The 22159-nt window shown below is 32.6% G+C and overlaps 1 protein-coding gene across 5 annotated transcripts in view; it reads left to right on the plus strand.

Annotated features, from left to right (window-relative positions):
• pdm3 (POU-domain protein pdm3) overlaps positions 1-22159 on the plus strand; it is a 117861-nt gene that overhangs the window by 15733 nt on the left and 79969 nt on the right. For 4 of the 5 annotated variants that reach the window (XM_090108486.1, XM_090108490.1, XM_090108489.1 and 1 more), the window contains exon 3: positions 10128-10225. In XM_090108486.1, coding sequence (XP_089964612.1) covers positions 10151-10225 — 75 coding nt within the window. In that variant the 5' untranslated portion in view covers positions 10128-10150. Of the gene's footprint in view, positions 1-7515; positions 7620-10127; positions 10226-22159 lie in introns of those variants that run through there. The other variant, XM_090108487.1, reaches the window with a different exon arrangement.

Here is a 22159-nt window from a genome sequence, read left to right on the forward strand (position 1 = left end):
TAAAAAGCGTAATTATGATGATTATTTAGGTCGTAATGCGACTATCCCACCACCCTGTCATTAATCGCCCCCTCTCCCTCCCCACTCTCTTTATTATTTCGTTTCAATTATTTTTGTGATTATCTTTTTATAGCGGGCGCATTAAAACTCAAAAATAACAGCGCATTAAAGATAATTTGAATCGAAATAACACGATGTCCGCTGTTCGCACTTTTTATGAATTATATTATGGAGTTGTAACTGACTTCGTTTGACATTTGGAAATTTACATCGCATTTTACTTTTTGTTTACGATTTACTTTACAATAACACTTTTCTTATAGAATTACTATTTATTTTATGTGCAATTGGATAAACATAATTGCTATTTTACAAACATACTATGGTTCATGTCCCAAACACATGAGGTAATGGTATTTCTAGGGATTAATTTAACTATTATGCAACTAAATAAAAGCGCTATTATATGTTATAGCTTTTAGTTTTTTTAAGAATCTATTCAGTCAAATTATTCTATACCATTAATAATAACAAACATAATTATAACGCGACGCGTGACTATTAACAATAGAAGTTGGATTTGCCAACCCCTTAGGGCGTTTGTCCACTACAAGGAATTTTACGGTCCGGCATTCCGATTTTTTACGGTCCGGTATGGCACGCCATTGATCTATATACTAGCTTGTGCACTATACGTAATTTTACTGTCCGACATTTTACTTTTCCCTATTCCGGATGGTTTTTTGTGTCTACGAGTCGCTGTAGGTATAATTGTTTTCGAATGCCCACTTGCTTGGATTTTACTGTTTTTACTGCATATGCCAATTAAAAGCAAGCTCTTGTTTTACTTTCTTTTAGTTGGCAATGAGATTTGAGAAGTCGGTATTGTTATTTTATATACATTGACCAAGCATTGACCTATAATTATTATCTAAGTAAGTGTTGGTAAGTTCAAGTTCAAGTGGGAATAGCTTTAGCTCCTCGTCACCGATTAAAATAAATAAGTGAAACACGCATTTTAATTTTAAATCTCTTACGGAACTTTACTTTTTATTATAACGAAGTAATATAATAATATTTCACCTTCTATATTTTTTACTCGTTTCTTGTAAAATGCAAAAACAATCATTTATGATAGCATTATACCGCCAAACTTCCTTGAACTGTACCGTACTGATCCGAGTAAAGACGGACAGGTGCACAAGCAATTCATCGGATTTTTCATGCCAAACCGGACCGTAAAAAATCGGAATGCCGGACAGTAAAATTCCTTGTAGTGCACAAGCGCCCTTATTCGTATTACTAATGAATCGCGGATTCGTTTGAAAATAAGCTTTAAATAATATTAAGTAGAGTTTAAAGTCGTCTAATCATTACCATAAATGCATTATTATAAACCTTTATGGATGGGCAATTTTTATGATTGTGCTCGTACAGATGTATGAAATCGTTAAATCTTCAGTTTGGAGCGCCGAAGCACGATCTTTTTACATTATAAAGTTTAATTGCGTTATTGTTGTTTAAGATATTAATTGCATTTGAACAATGGTTCTTCGATTCATTAAAAAATATTGGTAATTATGGATATATTTGTTGTAAGCTCATAATATTATGACTATGCAGGCACCTAGTAAGTACTTACAAGAATAACCTTCAATTATTTCAGAGCTTTATTATTCATCAAAATAATATTTGTGTCAACTTATTCCTAACGCCTCTACTTTTGTTAACTTAAATTACTTTTATACAAATAGGTAGTCCATATTATGCATATTCCAAATGAAAGCAAAATTTTAACAAATGCACCAATAAAATGTGAACTTAAACGTTCTATCATCACATTCCCGCCAAAAATCCGATGATATATATCACAATACACGGCATCGTACCGTGGTGGCACAGAGTATACAAACATTATTTTATCTGTGCGCGGTTGCGTTCGGAAAATTGAAAGTGGCAGTGCGAAAGCATGGAGCATTGATGTATCCGCTGATCTATTATTATATTTAGCGCACGTTAACCGGGCATCGGTGAAAGCGAAACCGATTTCAATTGTTATCTCACTCGGCCGTTAATTGACCGATATTTGTAAATGTACGCGGGGTTAATTTTGTGTTTTAATCACGCTAGTTTTAACGGTTGACGGCTGTACGGGGGAGATCGAAGCATTGTAATTCCAATTTTGGAGTGTTGCGCTTGGGAAATTTTAATGGTTAGCTCATAGAGCTAATGTGAATTTACTCTAGTTAATAACAAATTGTTACAAAAACGTTGTTGATATAATGTTGCTTTCGTTTGATGTTGTCCTTTTCTTATTTTTGGTAACTAAACAGAAAACTTTATTTTGAGAAAGTGAAAAAGAGAAAGTAGGTAGGGGATAAGGAAGATGATGAAAGCTGGCAAACATTTAGAACTAGGTACTACATAAATGTATGAATTCCTTCTGAAATAATAAAGCTAACTATAACTATACAATCATCTCATAAAAGTAGCATTTGTGTAATGTCAATAAATGATTCTACCACGACTAACATAGTTGTAAGACTATAAACCATATTTAATCGTTGCAATAATATAATATCTCCGGTATTAAAACTGACGATTTTCTAGTGACAATTTATTTTAAAACAATAATAAAATGCATCCAGTAATTTGACGATAAATCACGCATTATTGCACTTCACAGTAGCGACTATTTCCTAGCAATTGTTCCCTTGATGTTCACAATAAACTTTTGTTTAGACTATTAATACATCAGTTCAAAGAGCCCTGTCAGCGGTTGTTTTAAAGCTATTATCGTATTATGAGATCGTTTACGCCAACATTCGCTGTTTAAAGTTAATTTATATACATATACTTGTTTGTGATACGTTTATTATGTTCTTGATTATGATGAACTTTCCAGCTTCTACGGAATGAAATGTCAAATATTCTAAATTATACATTTTAGGAAAGTATAGAATAAAGGTACTTTAAGGTATAGATTTACTACCTTCTTGAACCTAGAACCTGACATACTTATCGGCTTATAACCTCCAGGGATTCAATTCACTTGCTCTACTAAACAATTCCTGTAAGGATATAATATAGAAGATAGATTTATTGTTATATCAAATTTGAAAAGAAAAAATTCTGCAATTTTTTGGTCCTGAATGTTCTTTGATTTCTAACAGTTCATAGAGAGGTATATTAACTATTTAACTATTTATTATAATGTCGTTATCTATAGTTATCAAAAAGAAGTAGAAACAATTCTTAGTTTCATTCAATGCTCACTTATACCTATAACACCTATAGTGGCGTAATGGCCTGTACGTTTGTTATACACGAAAAAAAAAACAAAATCCCGTAGATTCCTCGAGGCGCGTACGTAAAGGGCCCTTGTCGCGCACTCGCCGTACAAAAGCACTTATCATTGCCCTTCCGCGGGTGTTCCCGATCACTTATTATACGAACACCATTGTTCTAAAATTATATTGCGACGCGTTGTTACGCGTGCCTCATTATTACATTTTATTATTCACGGCTTCTCGTGTTATTTGTGCGTTTTCATGGCTTTGTATTGTACTGTTTGATTTTGTAAGGTGAGCTTTTTTAAAAGTTGGTAAGATGTTTATTGACAGCATTTAAATATTGTTTGCTTTATTCAATTTGTCAAAGGCTGGATTATATGAAATTTATTTTTAAATAAAGGATCCTGTTTAACTATCATCAATTCATCGCATTTCGTTATTTGGATTGTTATACTTTCTGAACAACTTATTATTATTAGTACTTATTCCAAGTAATGCTCATTAAAGCTATATTGATACTTCACTGAAACTTTAAAGTAGGTACATAATAGGATAAGTTTGTTTACCGGGTTTTACAATGCCAGAATAATAATTCACTTCTTTTCATTCAGAAATTATAATATAATGAGTTGGCTTTCGATAAACAGGGTAGGTATTTGTTTTTGAAACGAGTAATTTTCAACAGAATGAGTTCTGTTAACTAAAGCCATCAGAACAATACATAACCTATATTAAAAATCAACCGCCGCTGGCCGAAAAAAAGTATAATTATAAAACGCGCGTAATTCTAATTTCGAATTCAAATTAAAGCCGCTTAATGCGCGGGAGCGACCCCGTAAAAAAAAGAGTTGACGAGTGCTCGCGGAGGGTGGTAATTTTTCATTAATTTAAGTTCACCATTCCCTGTTTTGTTTGCTTTTAATCGCATTTCTAATTAATCCCGTCGAGAATAACGTGACAACTGTCGACTATGGCGGCCATTTTTTTCGAGGCCCAGTATAGCAGATGTCGGCCGATTTCCATTTGTTTCTGAGATTAATGATTCGGTGCGATTGTGAATTTTTCCGGTCGGCTTTTGTTGTTTTAGAAGCAATTTGTCCGCTTACTGTAGAGGCCATTCGTTAAATGCCTCGCGATGATATTGAACAGAAAGGAAAGTGTTACAATTCATATAATTCGGCTTTAAGCAGCCTTGTAGGTAGCTAGATCGCCGCGCCGCGCTGGTTAAACAGACTATTCGTCGAATCTTTTGATAAACAATGATGATTGCACACACCTATCGTATCAACAGAAGAAGAGCAAACTACATAGCGTTTATAAGAGACAAAAAACTGAACTAACTCGCTTTATTACGCACTTTCTTCTGATTAGTAATTAGCTAAAACGTGATGTTTTTTATTAGATTCATTAGTACATCATCTAGTTTCAAAGTTAGTTGAAATGTGTTTTTTCTTAATACATGTATCGGAGAATATAAGTATAATTAAAATTAACTGTTTTTGTTATTGAGCAAATTGGAATAATTTGATCATCTATATAGGGGTAGAGTCTTCACGGAGTACTAGACAAACAGAGTTACACTCACTTTTACAATGTTAGTAAATATACGTATGCAGTTAGTTTATACAATATGAAAAAATTTTCCTGGACTGAAATTGTTTTCATAATCGTGTAAATTGTATTAGAACAAATAAACCGAATTGTATATCAAACACCACTTCGTTATTCCACATTTTTCATTGTTTTATTTTAAGTGTCCAAATATATTGACAAAATTAGTAACAACATTTCCCCTTATGCGTGATACGGCATAGAAAATAAATAAACAAGTATTGTACTCTTTGTAAAGGACAAAACGCAAATGGAGAGCATCGCTTAGTATTTGAAACCGATTGGAAAAGCAATCAAACTCTAGTACCAATTTTTTTGATATTAAAATACAGCTGCATAGGTTTTGATTAGTGGAGAATAGAAATATAAAACATGCTAACACTAAAACTGGAATAGAAATGTACAATGAAATATATAGTTACATGTAAAACAGACATGTGTGTGTAGGTATTAGCTGTATATGTGTGTTGTGACGTTTGCTGCATTTGTTATCACGGGAATAGATCCTTTGTTAGTTGTTATTGATTAAATATGATTGATACATTGGGATGGCACATTTATATGGATTTTTTGATGTTGAAAATACAATTTGTTTGTTAGATTTTTTGTGGAGCCAGATTTATGCGGTCTAATGAATGCTTGATGAGCCGCAAATTTCAAATTGTTTTTGGACATTTAAACGATCTATTTTTAAAATTAAATCTAGTTTGTCGTTATTTAAAGATATTATTATCTTGCCGTCTATCATTTTAATGAATATCAATAGAAGAAGGTATTAGAAATATTAGCGTAATAAAAATAGACAAACGAGTCTATTTTTAGTTCTTGTCTGTACAGTTGTTCGTGTATAGCTTTCTATTAAAATAATCCCCTGTTCTCCTGAATCCTGAAGATACTAAACATATACATATTACACATGTACATAAGATAACCATACGTGCGATCACGTGTATTCGCACCACAGAACGAATGACCTAGACCTAAGTAGTGGCTAGACAAAAACTAATGACCAATAAAATAATCTTTAATTCAATCATTTGCTCTGAATTAGGTCATCTAATCCTATCAATTGAGATTGATTAAGTTATTGTGATATTTTGTACAAAATATAAGAACACTTCTGAAAAAAATATACAGTCTTAAAAACTACTTTAATATTATAATACTTTAATATTATTACTTTAATCTACTTAAATAAAACTTCTCGAATATTATTAAAATAATTTGGAAAATCCAAAAGTGCATGCCTCATAATTTTTTTTTAATATTAATTATTATTTTTGTTTATTTAATAACAATTAAACCACATCGAATCAGACCCTGAAAAATGAAAGGGTTCTATTCCTGAGCATACTCAAGCGTAAGAGAAAAAAAAAGACTCGATTAGTAAAGTATTTCGGTCGCTATCGTGTTAACAAGAAAAAGGATCCGCACATACAGACACACGGACGTCCAAGACAGAACTTTTTTAAACTGTTTTTTAACTAGTTTAAATAACAGAAATGACATCAAAAATATCATGAACGTTAAAAATAGTGTTTTTTCTTAATATGTGTGTGTATGTATTATCTTACAAGTGCAATGTATGATACATAAAGACATTTTAAGTTTGAAAAATCAGATGTTTTGCGCGAAGTGACAGTAGTACCCACCTCAACGCTTCGCTTATGAGGCGTGCAATATAGAGTCTTAAAAATACTTTACACCTATCAATAGCAAGAATATTCTCCTAAGAACGATTTCTACAACAAACATATTTCCTAGCTATACTTATTCAATATGTCTTACGAGCGTTGCGCCTTAGCTTATTTAAAATTTAATCTCCAGTCTGCACCAAGAACAATGTTTATTAGAAATTTATCATTATAGCTATAGCAAGCTAACCTACTGCCAAAATACGCCTACGCCTTACGTATACTCGCACGTAAAGCCAGCCTTTATCGTCTGCAGTGCACTATAAGTGTCTGGAGCCTGTAAATTTTCGCAGCGGCGATCTGCGGTCGGTCTTTGTGCTATTAATTTGTAATGTCCCCCTCTACAGGCCGCCTAGAGTCGAGTGTGCAGGGAATCAACTATCGCCGGATAAATCTAGTGCAGCTAGTTTTAGATACAAGATGTGCAATCGTTTTCCGTCTTTGTCGAGCTTGAGCGGAGTGATATGAACGATTCATTAATAATTCATTTGTTCGGGCTATGGTGTGATTGATTCGTGTGTTCATCTGTGAGCTCTAGCTTTAATGCCCTTATGCTATTCATGTAGCTCATGGATTATGTTTCTGGTGGTATTTAGAAATAAGGTCAGATTTTTTTTATTTGAAAATCTGAATGATTGCTCTACAAAGCTTAATTGATAAGCGCCCAGAGCCTTACCAAACGTAGGAAGTAAATTCAAATATCCCGAAATGTATCGTGAGATCGGATACCATATTGAGTCCTTGCCGATCTTCAATGGGGGCCCGCGTTTCCGATAGGATTAAGCCAGACTTACTGCTCGGTCAGAAACACGGCGCGACGCAACCCCCTCCACCGACCTCGCCTCACCCCCCTATTGCCCAACGCATTAGGAGCAATCATATTCGACGGCCGCTACGTTTTGGCATCAGTTCGTATTGCTTAGGCCGGCCAGCTATTTGCAGAACAATGATTGGTAGTGTCTTAGTTTGTAAGGTCGTTAAGGCTCAGTTTCGCTTGCCGGGCCCAGAGTTGATTGGAGTGGTAAGATACAGCGTTTTATTGTTTGTTTTTGTTGCAACCGATACGTTTATAGGACATTGGGTTATCGAGTTAGCCAGTAACTTTGATACTACTGCTTTATAACTGAACTTGACAATCCGACTGTATCCAAGATTGTAGAGAAAATGAAAATGAAAATGTTACGTATTTTAATATCATTAAAATTTTGTCTTCGTAATTGTTGTGCGAAGCATGGATTTTGTTTAACGAAATGTATTAGTATTTTTTTTTATAAAAATATTAAGAAATTCTAAATTCTAAATAAAAATATTAATTCTCAATAGATTTTTTTTACTCTTTTTCGTGCTCTACATTGCGGCATCTAATGTGTTATTGAAAAAATTCAGTCATGTTGAACTTAAAATGGTTACCATTTTTCGCTTCGTTTTAACTGAAAATATATAATTAATTGAAGCACCCTAGATTGCATAATTGAACAAGTAAATTTCGTACCAAATAATGTTTCATAAATCTTGCGCCAAAGGACACAAATAGATCTATTTTGCAAAGGAGCCGTGATTCTATGCTATAACATCGTTACCACCCCTTAAATTTCATTCCCTCAGGAATTCGAAGCAATAAATACTTACAATATTACCAGAAAATCGATAAATCCTACAAGTTGCGGATTAAATCAAGTGTTTCCAGTGAAAAGCTTATTGACTCATCTGTAAATATCGAAGTAGATTCGCTGTTAATAAAAGCCCGAACATTATCTTGTCGGTCTAATTCGATCCCCGTACTATCGGTATACTTACTGTAACTGATTCACGGGAAATGTTCATTAAAATCCAAATAATGGATCACGTTTAGACGGACGTATAAATGAATTATGCCTTAAATGATACTTAACTGTAACATGTTTCGGGAAGTTTTGGTATTTCTAACGAATTGTGTGCATGTTTGATCGAATAGTGTGGTAACTTTTTGAAAACTACCCTCGTGACAAATAAAAAGAAATAAATGAATTAATAGTGAGGAATTAGACGATAAATATTACGTAAACTAGATATTGATTGTAAAACAGGTAAATGTTAAATAAGGCAACAGCAATTAATAAAACAACCCACTTTCAAACTTTATTTTTTCAAAACTACCTTCTTTTATCAAAACACTCATAGTAAAAAAACGAAACCCCTAATACCAAAATAAGACATCTATAAAACCACGAATCGTGAAAACAAAATCGCCGGACAAGGTCCACACGAAATTCAGTGGAGTTTTACTCCCCACAGGTAAATAAAGAGGGAATTTTCCTTCCGAATGCCGACTCGGCCGGATCTTGACCTATTTGTTGGTACGCGTTGAGGTGGGTCAGGCCTGCTTCTTTTGTGGCTTTTGTCTCGCAAGTTCAGTACGTGTTGAGGCTTTGCTTTCGTTTTGGATTATACGCTGTAAAAAGAGCGTTTAGGGAATAAATCGTTTGATATAATTTTTAGACAGTGTCTAAATATGATTAATGCGTTTAATAAATGACTACATGGAATTATATAGTTTATTTTTATTCGTATTTTTTTTGTAACGTGTTTGTGTTGTTTAGATAGATAGATACACTATTTTTTGATTAAGAGATTTAAGATGTTTTTAATAAAATTATCAAGTTGTTTGATTTGCTATTTCAATGTATTTCCCCTATTTAGAGTCAATAAAATCTATAATGTTTCGTAGTTTATATCATCATATTCATTATAATATCTACTACGTTTCTCTAGTTGAATAAAACACTAAATTATACCATCTGCCACATTGATACAACGCAACTGTCGAAGCTGTTTAGAAAAAACACCTTGATACGTTATCCAACGTTACCCCTCTGTGGTCTCTACTCGCTGCAATACAATCAAATATAATATTAAATATTACCGTCTCATTATTTTTTCTTAACAATTATTAAATTTACATTATATAAAAATATATACATTTTTAAATTATTACCTGCTTACAATAATTACATATTGATTAGTTAAAACATTGGTCTATCTTTTAAACTAAATTTTACCTATGTCTCAGAAAATACTCATAATATTTATTTTTTAAACATGATATAATCATTTATTTTCAGATTTATTTAAGAATAGGTAGTACCTTTATCTGGTGATTTATTTATTTAAGAATATCCAACAAAGAATACAGATACCATTCTTTAAAGCTTACTTAAACATGTGTTATGTAGAGTATACGTGCTCTACTATACCTTGATCATATTATGAACTAGCTGTGCTCCGTAGTCTTAGCGAGATGATAGCCTTCCTCGATAAATGGGCTATCTAACACCGAAAGAATTTTTCAAATCGGACCAGTAATTCCTGAGATTAGCGCGTTTAAACAAACAAACAAACTCCAGCCATATTATAAATTATAATACTAAAATTAAAATATATTAATAATAAGTATAAGTATAGATAACAAAAAAGAAGCAGCAGGTACTATTTATATAGAATTAGTAGTTATATTTATTTATTCACATTCTAACCACGCGCTTATTTCCAGACGAATCGGGATGCGAGGCTGATATGTTGGAGAGTGCAGAGGTGGGACGGCACTCCCCGTCCCGGCCTCAGCAAGAGCCCATCAACCTTAAGAATGAGGTAACACTTAACCCACTCCTCAACCATCTACTTAGTGGAACACTTTTGTTGCCTCTGTGACGTACTCTTTTATGTAGAAAATGCTTTATTAAGATCACTAACGCTCGGGTTTTGTTTGAAATGGAGTTACAAAGTATTTTTTAGTTTTTTAAGATGTCAAGGTGAATGTACTTGATTGTTTTTATGATTAGTGGAGGCAATAGGAGTGTACCCAATACCTAGCTAATAAAAGTTTTAGCTGAAGCCATGCCAGGATATTATGTTAAAAAAAGTTAACATAGAAAAGTTTTCATTCTAAGTTTCATTAGTAATAGAGTCATGTTATGTATTGATAAGTTCAAAGAGCTTATTATATTACTATACCTAAACTAATATTTTAAAGCTTTACCACGCATGTTGCCGTTATTAGTTATAATGTGAAAGTGTTTGCCATTTAGCCATTCACTCTAACAAAAACAAAATTAACCGAAAATTGCAGTAAAGCGACTCGAAAAAAGCATTAAATATGCCATTCAAACTGAAGTCGACGTTTTGTGTCTTTGAAAGCACGTGACCGTAGAAATTCGAGCGGCAGAAAGAAGGACAAAGTTAAGTGCGAATAAGCGCGCTTAATTTTCAAGTGTTGACCGTCGAGTTAGGCCCGGAGCGGTGGTAAAAAGACGACACATCCGCGCCCGTTCAAAAGGTCCGATTGCGTCCAAAGACTTAAACATCGACCGCTTCGTTAGAGGCCTCGAAAAAATTCTGAAACGATCGTCGTCGACCAATCGGCGTGGCACCGGCGCAACCTACTTGCCTCAGAATCTATAGTATCGATTAGTAAGCGCTTTTTTACCCGCACGCACTCACACACCGCCGTCGCGGGGGCCAGCCTTTTTAACAATCTTTTTTTCGACCACCCCTCACCACCCAAAAACCGCCATGTCCATCGCGCGGATGCAAAGACCGCTGCACCCCACCCCTCCCCTATAGCGGCATTGAAAATGGAATTTCCATGAGTGATGGAGTGTCAAACGAGATGTGCAAAAAGTAGAAAAAGTACATTATGTTAATTATTGAACGCGTGGCCCGACGTCCGAGTTTAAATTGAATGTCATGTCGCATTGTCCTACGGGTTCCGGTCGTGCCTGCGCTAAGACTTCTCTGTTTTTGTTTAGACGCCTTCGTTAACACCTGTTTACTAATTAATGAAAATTAAAAATTAAAATAAATGCATGCTCAAAATCTAAAATGCAGTATTATGTACAAAGTATGAAGGTAAATTAATTGCAAGTTGCAACTCGATCTTACTACTCCAATTAGTATCATAAAGTTTATTTATAATATGTTATGATAATTTAACATTAATCATATTACTTACTTGAACTGCATCAAGTACGCACATAGTTTCTTGGAACTCAAGATCTTGCAAACTTCTCGGAAAGATTTTCTAACCAAAGTTTGACGCGAGATTGCTATGATTTCTTAAATGTATTCATACGGAACTGTTTATAAATTTGAATAAAAAGTAATATATAACAATAATATTTTCAGAATTTCTTAGTATGTATTACCAAATCAAAAAAAAATTCGTCTTTAAATTTCTATTGAAATACGGCAATTGTATTTGGCGTTTTTCTATTTAACTTTGTATAAATTATTATTATTGTACAAATATTATTCCCAATACTTCAGTGATACGATCCCGCTTTGCAAAGTTGCACCAGAGTCCGAAGTTCTTTTGTGGGCCATATGTGATTAGCCAAGCGGCTCGTTTGCATAGCTAATAGCTATCGATATTTTCAACATTAAAATATATTATCTTGTTTGTTATACCGCCTTTTCTTAATCTTGTTTTTACAACTAATGAGAGTATCTTGATTAAACTAATTAATTACCTAATTAAAAAACCTATTTGATTTCATGAACCATTATAAATTCATTTAACTATTCAGATAACATATCGCATTCAATGAATAAAAACATTTTATGTAATCAAAGTTTGTGTAAAAATGCATTATAATGTAACAAACATTTAAAATTCATGTGACATTCAAAATAGATAATCTAAAAAGCGCGGGAATACCGACACGACTATCCGACAGTCGCATAGTTAATGGAATGCCGAAAAAATATCGTAATAAAAAATAGTTTAAAAAAACGCAAGCACATTTGAATGAAAATTGGGTGGGGGCGGGCGGAGCGGTCCAGTGGTCCGATCGCCTATTATTATTATTATTACTGGCATTATATCTGCATTTTTTCCCGCGCACACGGAGGCGGCCATGTTTATTTTTCTTCGTTTTTCTTTTTTTCGGGAATTCGGCGGGCGTTGCTCCCCCACATATGCGATACAGGCTGAACTATGCGATGTCTACAAGTGGACGAACATTTAAATTGGCTCTCATCAAATATTGACTGCGTAGTTTTTTCATTAACCGGTCGGTATTTTTTTCAGAGATCCTATTCGATGTCTGTATCAATTTATTTCCTTTCAAACGCTCGGAAACCGTAAGAGTATCTTTAAATTTATTACATTATTTCTATTTCACTACATAAAATATTTTTCACGTTCATTTCATTTCAAAATGTTCACACAAAATATTTTTACATGAATTATTCAATAATTAACTTTATGAAAGGGTTGGTACTAATTAAGGCTACCTATCAATATTAAAATAAAGTAAACTAGAACCGAGGTCAAAGTTCACTTGCATAAAAAATTTATACCCGTTCTATTATTTTTATGTCAAGGAGAAAAACAACCTTAATTTTACAGACAACTTATATTAATACAAGTGCTAGATACTGAATGAATCACTCATTGTTATGTAAAGTGCAAAAAAATAAAAAATCATAATTATTAAAAACTGACCTACTCTCAAGCTGAATACTTTATTTTCATTGCCTTTAAAATACAATAGCTCTACTAGTATACGAATTTAAAATCTCACGAATATAAGGAGATTGGATTGAATTCGAATGAGTTAAAAATGAAGCTGATAATTGAAAGAAATGTTGTAATAGAAAACTTGAATGATAAAACTCATAAAAACGTTTCGACACTCAAAGAGAATTTGATAGATTTTAAACGGATGCATGTTCTATTTTTTAGAAACGGACCAATAATTTAATTTTTTTTTAATGTTTTCAAGAATCTAGTTACCAAATCATGAATGAAGATGTTTGGAATATAATAATAACACAAAATAACACAATAAGGCATTTATGACATCTTAATTTCTCTTCTCTCTCTAACTTAATTTCTTTGACTACGGAACTAATTTTTTAATGTTTTTTGTTGACGTATTCGTGGTTAACCGTGTTTGTCTAACTCAGCGGTCCCCAAACTTTGTCTCACAGTTCCGATGCGATTTTATTCAGTTATTTTTTATCTGAATAAAATCGCCCCTGTTGACTATACTCATTAAATACTGTTTTAATAACATTTCTTACTGTAGTTGAGTATGTTTGCAGAATATTTTTAACTTGTGATGTCAGGCAAAAATCTTCTCCTGCCTGTACGTAAGTCAATTGAAAATTGCACCCATCTTCACAATTGTTGATCATTTTTTCAGCCTCACAGTTTCAATATTTGTAGGTCACAAAAACCCACCTCTGGGGCTGATACAGACCACTTTGGGCATCAATGTTCTAACTTGTTTCACATGAATACGCTCGCACAACATGTCAAAAATCATATACATCGACAGTATGTGACAAACGCCTCGAGGTAGGGCTGGCACAAATAAATCGCGTCGCAGCCGCGGCCAGGGCTGCCCACGGAGGACGGCGTGATTGATCAAAGTCGTTTGTCAAGCTCGCGTCGCCGGTGCCAGCCCTGCGCAATTAGCACGTGATTCTCCACGTCTAATACCGAATTTAGTTTTAATTACCTTCGCGTAAACGTTTGCGGCTATTTCGAGGAACGTGCAAAGGTTATTAGAATTAGCAGTTTTAAAGTTGATCCGTTGGAAATAAGAATTTAATGGACATCGTCTTAGTTAAAATGAATTACATTATTACTTTTAAGTTTTAACATAAATTAATGTTAATAACTAGATTAGTCACTACACCGAAGTAGGTTTACCTTGTACCTACTATAGAAACTGAAAAAAAAATGTATCAATTAAGTATCACCCAAAACGCATTAAATTTTTTTTTGTCAATGTGAAATTCAATTATTTATTTAATTACACAAACAATATTATTTGCAGACATCTTTATTTTAAACGTCTAGACGAAATAAAGACATAGATACGAATGTCCTAGCAGAGTTTATTTAGTTCTGCGCTTTATAGTTTTACGCTGATGTCCTATAATAGTTTTGATAAAACTAGAAAATAAATATTTTTAGAACAAATTTACCGAAAACCTCACTAGATTCCTATTCAAAAATAGGAACTTAAAAGAATTTTTATTTTTAATAACAAAAAATGTGATTGTTTTAGGCTTCATGTTTGTATGTGAATGTGTTTCATTCAATCACAATATCTAAATGCAGTTTGCATATGATATTGCTCAAGTATCCAAAATGTAATGAAATAAAAAAAAGATCTCTAGCAATTTTTCTCAATATACTCACATAATTTTGATCATAGTCTCAAAAACCACCTTCAGAAAACTGACAGTAATTAATTAGTATGAAATTATCGTACAATTCTAATGTAAATTATGTTTCGATCGCAATACTTTAGCGATAACGTTCGTAAAAAAAATATTTCAATAAACATAAAAGTGAGATGTAGAGACATAACATCGAATCAAAATGCACAATCACGCACATTACGACCAGTTCATAGCGTTTTTTTTTTCAATACACTTATTCAAAGTTAGACGAGGGAATGTGTGGAGCGGTTTTTGCATTATTTTTTAAGGAATAATAAATTATATCGATGGATTGTTTCGTGCTTTATACTAGTACGTTTTTGTGATTGTAAATTTTAAATATATTTCGAATAGAATAATAGAGAAATAAAATTCCTTTTTTCTACTTAAAGTTACAGCAAAATTCGTTTATTATAATATCGTATCGTTAAGGTACCTACGTAATTTCTTATTGTTAGAATTTTTTAAATAATATTTCATGAAATTGTAACATTAGATATTAATCTCGTATATAAATACATACGATATAGATTATATTATGCTGATATTTTATATTTCAAACGAGCCTAACCACATCTCAAAAAATATTTAGTCCTAAGGACACTCCGTTCCTTTTGTCCTCAATCGTTGACCGCCGCATTAAAATTAATGGAAAGCCCGCTTAATGGCTGATTCTAATTCGTTATTTACATTTTGTATATTAAAATACCATGGGTTCGCTAATAGGCTTTCCAGAAATATATTCGAGTAAAAAATATAATGCTAATTTAAAAAGTATAACAATGAATATTAATTTATTATACTAACGTTAAGCATTGATGATTTTGTAAAATTAAATTATATATTGTACTAGTCGATTAACTCCGGTTGGCTTCCGATAAAAAAATAGAACGTAGTTAAATTAGTAGATAATATGTTAATTAGGAATATTATAGCTTTCTGCAAGTGTAAAGCTTTTTGAAATCAATCCTAGTTTTTGAGTTAATTCATTACGAAAATATCGCAGAACAACGATGTATGAAAACATCTAAGTTCCTTTGTTTAAATTATTTTTGTTCGTATTACAGCCAATTAGTCCCTGCGAATTGAAAAGCGTATACTCAATTGCATTTTGTAGTTTGTTCAATGATTTGGAAGAAGTTTTCTTAAAACAAGACATCTTTAAAATCAATAGGAATTAATGATAATGACGTGATGGTGTAGTTTTTTAGATAAGGGATAAAATCCCGCAATAATACCTTTGACATTATAAAAAACTAAACAGTGAGAACAAAAGATACTTAAACAAGAAAAAAAGCTTTTAGTTTTTAAGTAAATATTAAATTTTCCATCTTCTTTAATATGTTGACAGTTAAAAACTCATAATTTTATTGTTCTCTTTGATTACAACACTCAAAAAACAAAACGAATTATTGATTGCAGGTACTCTTATTTATCCAAGCTAATTCAAATGAATTCACATAAAAGGCAATCGAATGTGTCAATACTGGGATAAAAGAGTAAAAATTTCTTAATCACATCGAATGTCTTCATGCGAGTGGCTAGTCACCTATCACTGCACCCAACAAAGGGTCTATTATCGGCCGTAATGCAACTTAGATTGTATTGCACTGGCGTTTGATACGTCTATTTTATTTTAGTAACGTTTTGTAGATCGATGTTTTCATTTTTAATCGTGATATTTGGCTTTATGAAATGGATTTTTGTATTAGTTCGAGATAAAGACGTCTAATACACGTTGTTGTTTGTTTTCATTTGAAACGTCAGGGTATTGAATAAGCAAAAGAATAAATTTGTTTATGCCACTTTTTAATTTGTCAAAAATGTTAATCCAAAAAAATTACCTTACCTATATTTTCTTCACGTCTAGGTATATAATATAAGATTTTTTTGTTTAAATAATACCTATATGTTAGTGATATATTCTACTCGCAAAAGCGGCGTTTCGTCCGCGGCTTGTCCCCGCGCGTCTGCGCGCTCGCCCGCCCATCCTCTGAAAATGGAGCGACCGATAAAAAAGGTAACGAATTATAAAAAAGCGGAGGCGCACAATCGCGAGCGCGGACGTGTGGGCGGTGGGTGAAATGAAATGAAATAATGAAAAAAATGGACAAAAAGCAGTACAAACATGCATTGTCCTCGCCCACCCCCTTAATGAGTGGTGGCGGGCTCTGTACGCGCACCAAGTGCCTGATTATCACCTGATTGTATCAAATGTAGTGCCGTGTTCACTCGCCCCTTTGTAACTGTGGAGTGAGCATACTACGATTAAAGATGCTGTTATATCTCAAGCCGTCACTAAGACAGCGCTATGAGAAAAGTAAACACCCTTGTTTCTATTTGATACTTCAGTTGCCTTAGTGTCTCATAATCATGGAAGTTTATGGATGAATGGATATATATTTGAAACTAGCGGTCCGCCCCGGCTTCGCCCGTGGTACATATTTACGTTTTCTCTACATAAAAACCATCCTCGTACTTCAAGGAATATAATAAAAAAAGAAGTAAGTATCGAAATCGGTTCAGCCGTTCTCGAGTTATGCGCTTACCAACACATTTTGCGATTCATTTTTATAATTTGAAATAGGTTCTCTTTTTAAATATTTATTCGTTATACACAATGATTATATAGGCATATAAAAATGTGTGTTATGTATTAAAAAATCCCGCATAAAACGAAATTAGAACATGTATGGTTCAGTTAATTACCGAACTCGATCATTAAACCCGCCTAACGATCTCACAATCGTAATATTAGCTATCGAAAACATCAGCCGAAATTAATTTGTTTATGCGAAACAAAGGTGGGCACTAGCTGTATGCACCCGTGCTTCGGCCACCTCCCGAAAAAAGAAAAAAAATAGGTAAAGGGGGGACGCTGTGGAGTGGCCACCCCGCGCGATCGGCATCGGACTTCTTTTTTTAATCGCGTCGCGTTCTGAATGGTCGTTTTTGGTAAGCACACACTGCGCGTTGCCTATTTTCCAATTTAGATTGCTTTGTATTACCGTCTGAGCGATGCGCAATAGTTTTTGAGGCTCGTGACACGTGAACGCCGGAAATTAAATTCTGTGTAAAATAAAAAACGTCGGATTTTGGAGATTTTTGCCGAAATACGCTCGCGATCTCGTCGAGGGCCCTCGTCGTTGATTCGGTCTTATTATGCTTACCAATATAGAAATTTTTATTCATGACATTGTTTGATTCGGAAGGAACAAAAGGTTTCGTCAACTAGGTATATGGCTATATAACTAGCTCTACATTTATTTGAGTAAATGTTAAACTATCATTAATTATTATATTAGATATGCAAAGTCATTATATATATTTTGTTCTTAGTCACCGTCTGTTTGGAAACATAAAAAGAAACACGCGACCAAAATGGATTAAAATCGATAAATGCCATCCTATTCTTAGCTACGAAATACATCTTTATAACATTTGACACGCTTCTGTTTATCTACCCACACATAAATGATCTATTTTTAAGACACCGAGCACTTAATATTAGCTATTATATCTCATTTATTACGGATATATCCTATAATTGTCAGTTATAATGCTAGCCAATGTTACACTTTCTCCAAGACGTTTCACTAAAATAATTACAAACAAAAAGCAATAAGTCAAGTATCAAAATTCCTCAATGATTAGCCGACAGAAGGTAATAAATATTGCTAAGATGGTTATTTAACGGCGACGTCTAATCACAAGGAGAGACAACGATAACATGAAACTTGCGATAAATTGTATTTTATTAACGGTAATTTGGAATGATTAAAATTTATTATGTTATACTTACTTTCTAAAATAAGGAAGAGACGGTCTTGAATTTACTGTTATTTCCAAGTTATACCAAAATTATTATTTTTAAATTTTATTGTCAATATAACGTGTCACATGATTTGATTTCAATTCATTTGTGTCTTAAAAAAATACAAATATTAAATATGTTAACCACCCTTCTTAGAAAGTTGTATTAATATATTTATTCCTTGAATAAACTTACTTTATATTTATGGACCAACGTTATACGTACCATTAATAATAAAAGATAATAAAGACAAACATTTAAATAAAATATTATGAAACAGCTTACGAAGTTCTTAATTTCGTATACCTTACGGCGTAATGTATCTTTCTGCACCCTTCTATATAATTAGAATACACATTTACTTATAATTAGAGACGTAAAAAACAGATATCGGTTAGATCTAGTAGTCCAACATAAATGACTTGTGTGAATGTACCATGTAATTAACTTATCTATATATCAACTTTTACCCGCGACTTCATCCGCTGTTATACATTCTATGCATATCCATATTAAGAATTTGTATGCTTTATTATTATTATTTGTGTCGTTATAATAATACCGCACCCTCCAGTGTGACCAGCATAAGTAAAAAAGTCCAAGAAATAATTTAATAACGTATCCTTTAAATAACGTATTTAAATGAGAACAATGTTGATATAGGATCTTCTTATTTTAATAAGTGTTTATATTTTATTAGATAGTAAATAACCTTAATAGAATTACTCACCACACATTGAATAAATTACCTAAAACATACCGTATCATATCGATACTGTTCATAAGGACTATGACACTAATCTTCTTAAAACTGGGAAGGAAGGAAATGGATAATCCTCGTCAAAAAAAATTACTACGAGGTCAGTGGGTTGATCGGGAATAAATCTAACAGGACAATAGAGAAACGATACAGAACTTTGCATATAGAAAAAAGTTTATTTTAATCCTTTAAAAAAATCCTATTGTTTACAATCTTATATATAAAAATGAATCGCAAAATGTGTTGGTAAGCGCATAACTCGAGAACGGCTGAACCCATTTCGATAATTCTTTTTTTATTATATTTCTTGAAGTACGAGGATGGTTTTTATGTAGAGAAAACGTAAATATGTACCACGGGCGAAGCCGGGGCGAACCGCTAGTTATTAATATAAATAAGAGCTTAAGATACTGCTTCTCATAAGCTTGTTGTCTGTTAGATACTTATATCTACTTCCTCCTCACAGAAAATTAGACACCTGACTAAAATAACAAAGGGCTCTCTCTACATTTGTATTATTATATTACGCTAATAAAAATGAACTAACAAACTCTTTACGTTAAATTAAAATGAACTAGCGTCAAATAACCTTGAGTGTCCGAGGGTACTTCCCGAGATATAAATGTGGCTCATTAATCAATGTAATTAGATCATTAGAGGGATAGGGTTACATGGACTCACTATCATTTTTATAGCGTCGCAAAATAGATTGGGTTCAAGATATATGATAGCGTTGTTTGAGTAAAAAACTATGGAAACTTTTAGTTCAGTATCATGTCTATGGTAATGTCAAAAGTAATCAGTATTCAAATTAATAAGATGTCAATCTTATTGTTATTACTTTTAAGTTGTTAACATCCGATGACCATAATTACAAACTGCCGATGCTTTTTAAAATTTATGATACATCATAAAATAATCAATCAATTGATTATTTGGTTTTATTAAAAACAAATGGACTAGTTTCCCCGACATTAGCGAGTTATCTATAAATTATTTAAATAGCTTTGACTTTTTGCTTTGCGCTTAAGACTTAAACACTAATGAAGCATTATATAGCTTAAAGCATAAACCAGTTGCAAAATGGCCGATTACACGATAAGGCCTCATACAAGTATGTACATTGTACATAATTGGCTACTTAATATAATTTTTCCGCGTTCCTAAGCTGTATCGGGCTAGCTTAATTGGTACCGCTATGATTTATTATATGTAGTTAATTTTATGTTAATCAGCTATTGAATAATTTGCGAACTATTCTGGACGTAGAATATATTTTATGCGTTGAAAGTATAGATTATAATAAATAATATGTTTCTTGGTAGGGAATAATGTCTTTAGATTCTTCAAATAGGAAATTGTATTTGATCAAAGCAACCTATTACGCTTTTAAACTAAGTTTAGATTGTACTTAAAAAGATAAGTAAAAAAACGTGTTAGTTAAAAAACGTAAATTTACTAAAAATTTAGGAAACAGTCTTAAAAAGAAAGCCTTATCTCTATCATACAAATAACTGTAGGTATAATACATAATATTATGTCCATCTTATTATAAGGTGAAATATGAATGATTATCTCAATTGAGCTCCAGCTAGCGGCGTGTATTGAAACGGGAGCGGTGTGTAATAAGTCCGCCATAATTTATGTTGGCTGCAATTAAAGTAAGATTGTTACCGTAGCTAGGCCAGGAGACTGCCCGGAAACTCGACTAAATTAGAAGTTATGATATTTTCCGCAATTGTAATGTGAAAGTACCTTTTAGTGCTCTAAAATAGTGTAACTACCAATTTATCGATTATATTTTGTGAAATGTAGCTACTCCTAAAAGATATTTAAATGATGTTAAATAATATTAAAATGGGGATGTGTTTGTAAATATAGTTTTAATTTTGATAAAAAAACCATGTATTCCAATATGTGTTACGTTATGAATAGTAGGTATGTTATGGAAAGATAAAATAAACATGATAAGATAATCCAATTGACAATAAATATATTCGCATTACGATACACTTATATTACAAGTCATTAAGTGTTTAAAAAATTATTCCGCTAATGTATCCTTAGATTAAACGAACGCATTACTTTTATGATAAATAGTTCTCGATAAACGACGCGATTATATACTTGTTTAAAATGTATCTAACATTTAAACATCGCTTTCGCTTACTTATCAAAATAACCTTAACAAAATATCGCTTCTATTGCTATCAGTTTAAAGTTTACAATTAAATAGCATTGTCGTCCCACGCTCCTTGACTATAATCGGTTCGAGGTTTCCTGTCACTAAATGAGATTAAATATATCCAAAGATTTTGCAACATAACATTTAATGAAGTCGGTACACCAGTTCGTGATGTCATAATTTGTGATATGCTTTATTGAAGAAAGTAATTAGGAGTGAAAATATTTAACATACTTACCTACTTATTTCTTACTAGAGGTCCGCCCCGGCTTCGCCCGTGGTACATATTTCGCAATAAAAGGTAGCCTATGTCCTTTCTCAGGTATCAAAATATCTCCATACCAAATTTCATGCAAATTGGTTCAGTAGTTTACGCGTGATTGAGTAACAGATAGACAGACAGAGTTACTTTCGCATTTATAATATTAGTACGGATTTACTGATGGACTTTTATTTTGTTATTTGCTACTAAATATTTGACAACTTTGATTTTTCAAAGTGGTTTTCAATAGGTGCCATAATATTATCTATTACCTAATTTATTTAAGTCATTTTTAATAATAAAATATAATTCAAATAGATTAAGGG

The sequence above is a fragment of the Colias eurytheme genome, chromosome 13 (genome assembly GCF_061535395.1).
Source record: "Colias eurytheme isolate Ceu_HAF_F1 chromosome 13, ilColEury1 Martin Lab GWU primary, whole genome shotgun sequence".
Lineage (NCBI taxonomy): Eukaryota > Metazoa > Arthropoda > Insecta > Lepidoptera > Pieridae > Colias > Colias eurytheme.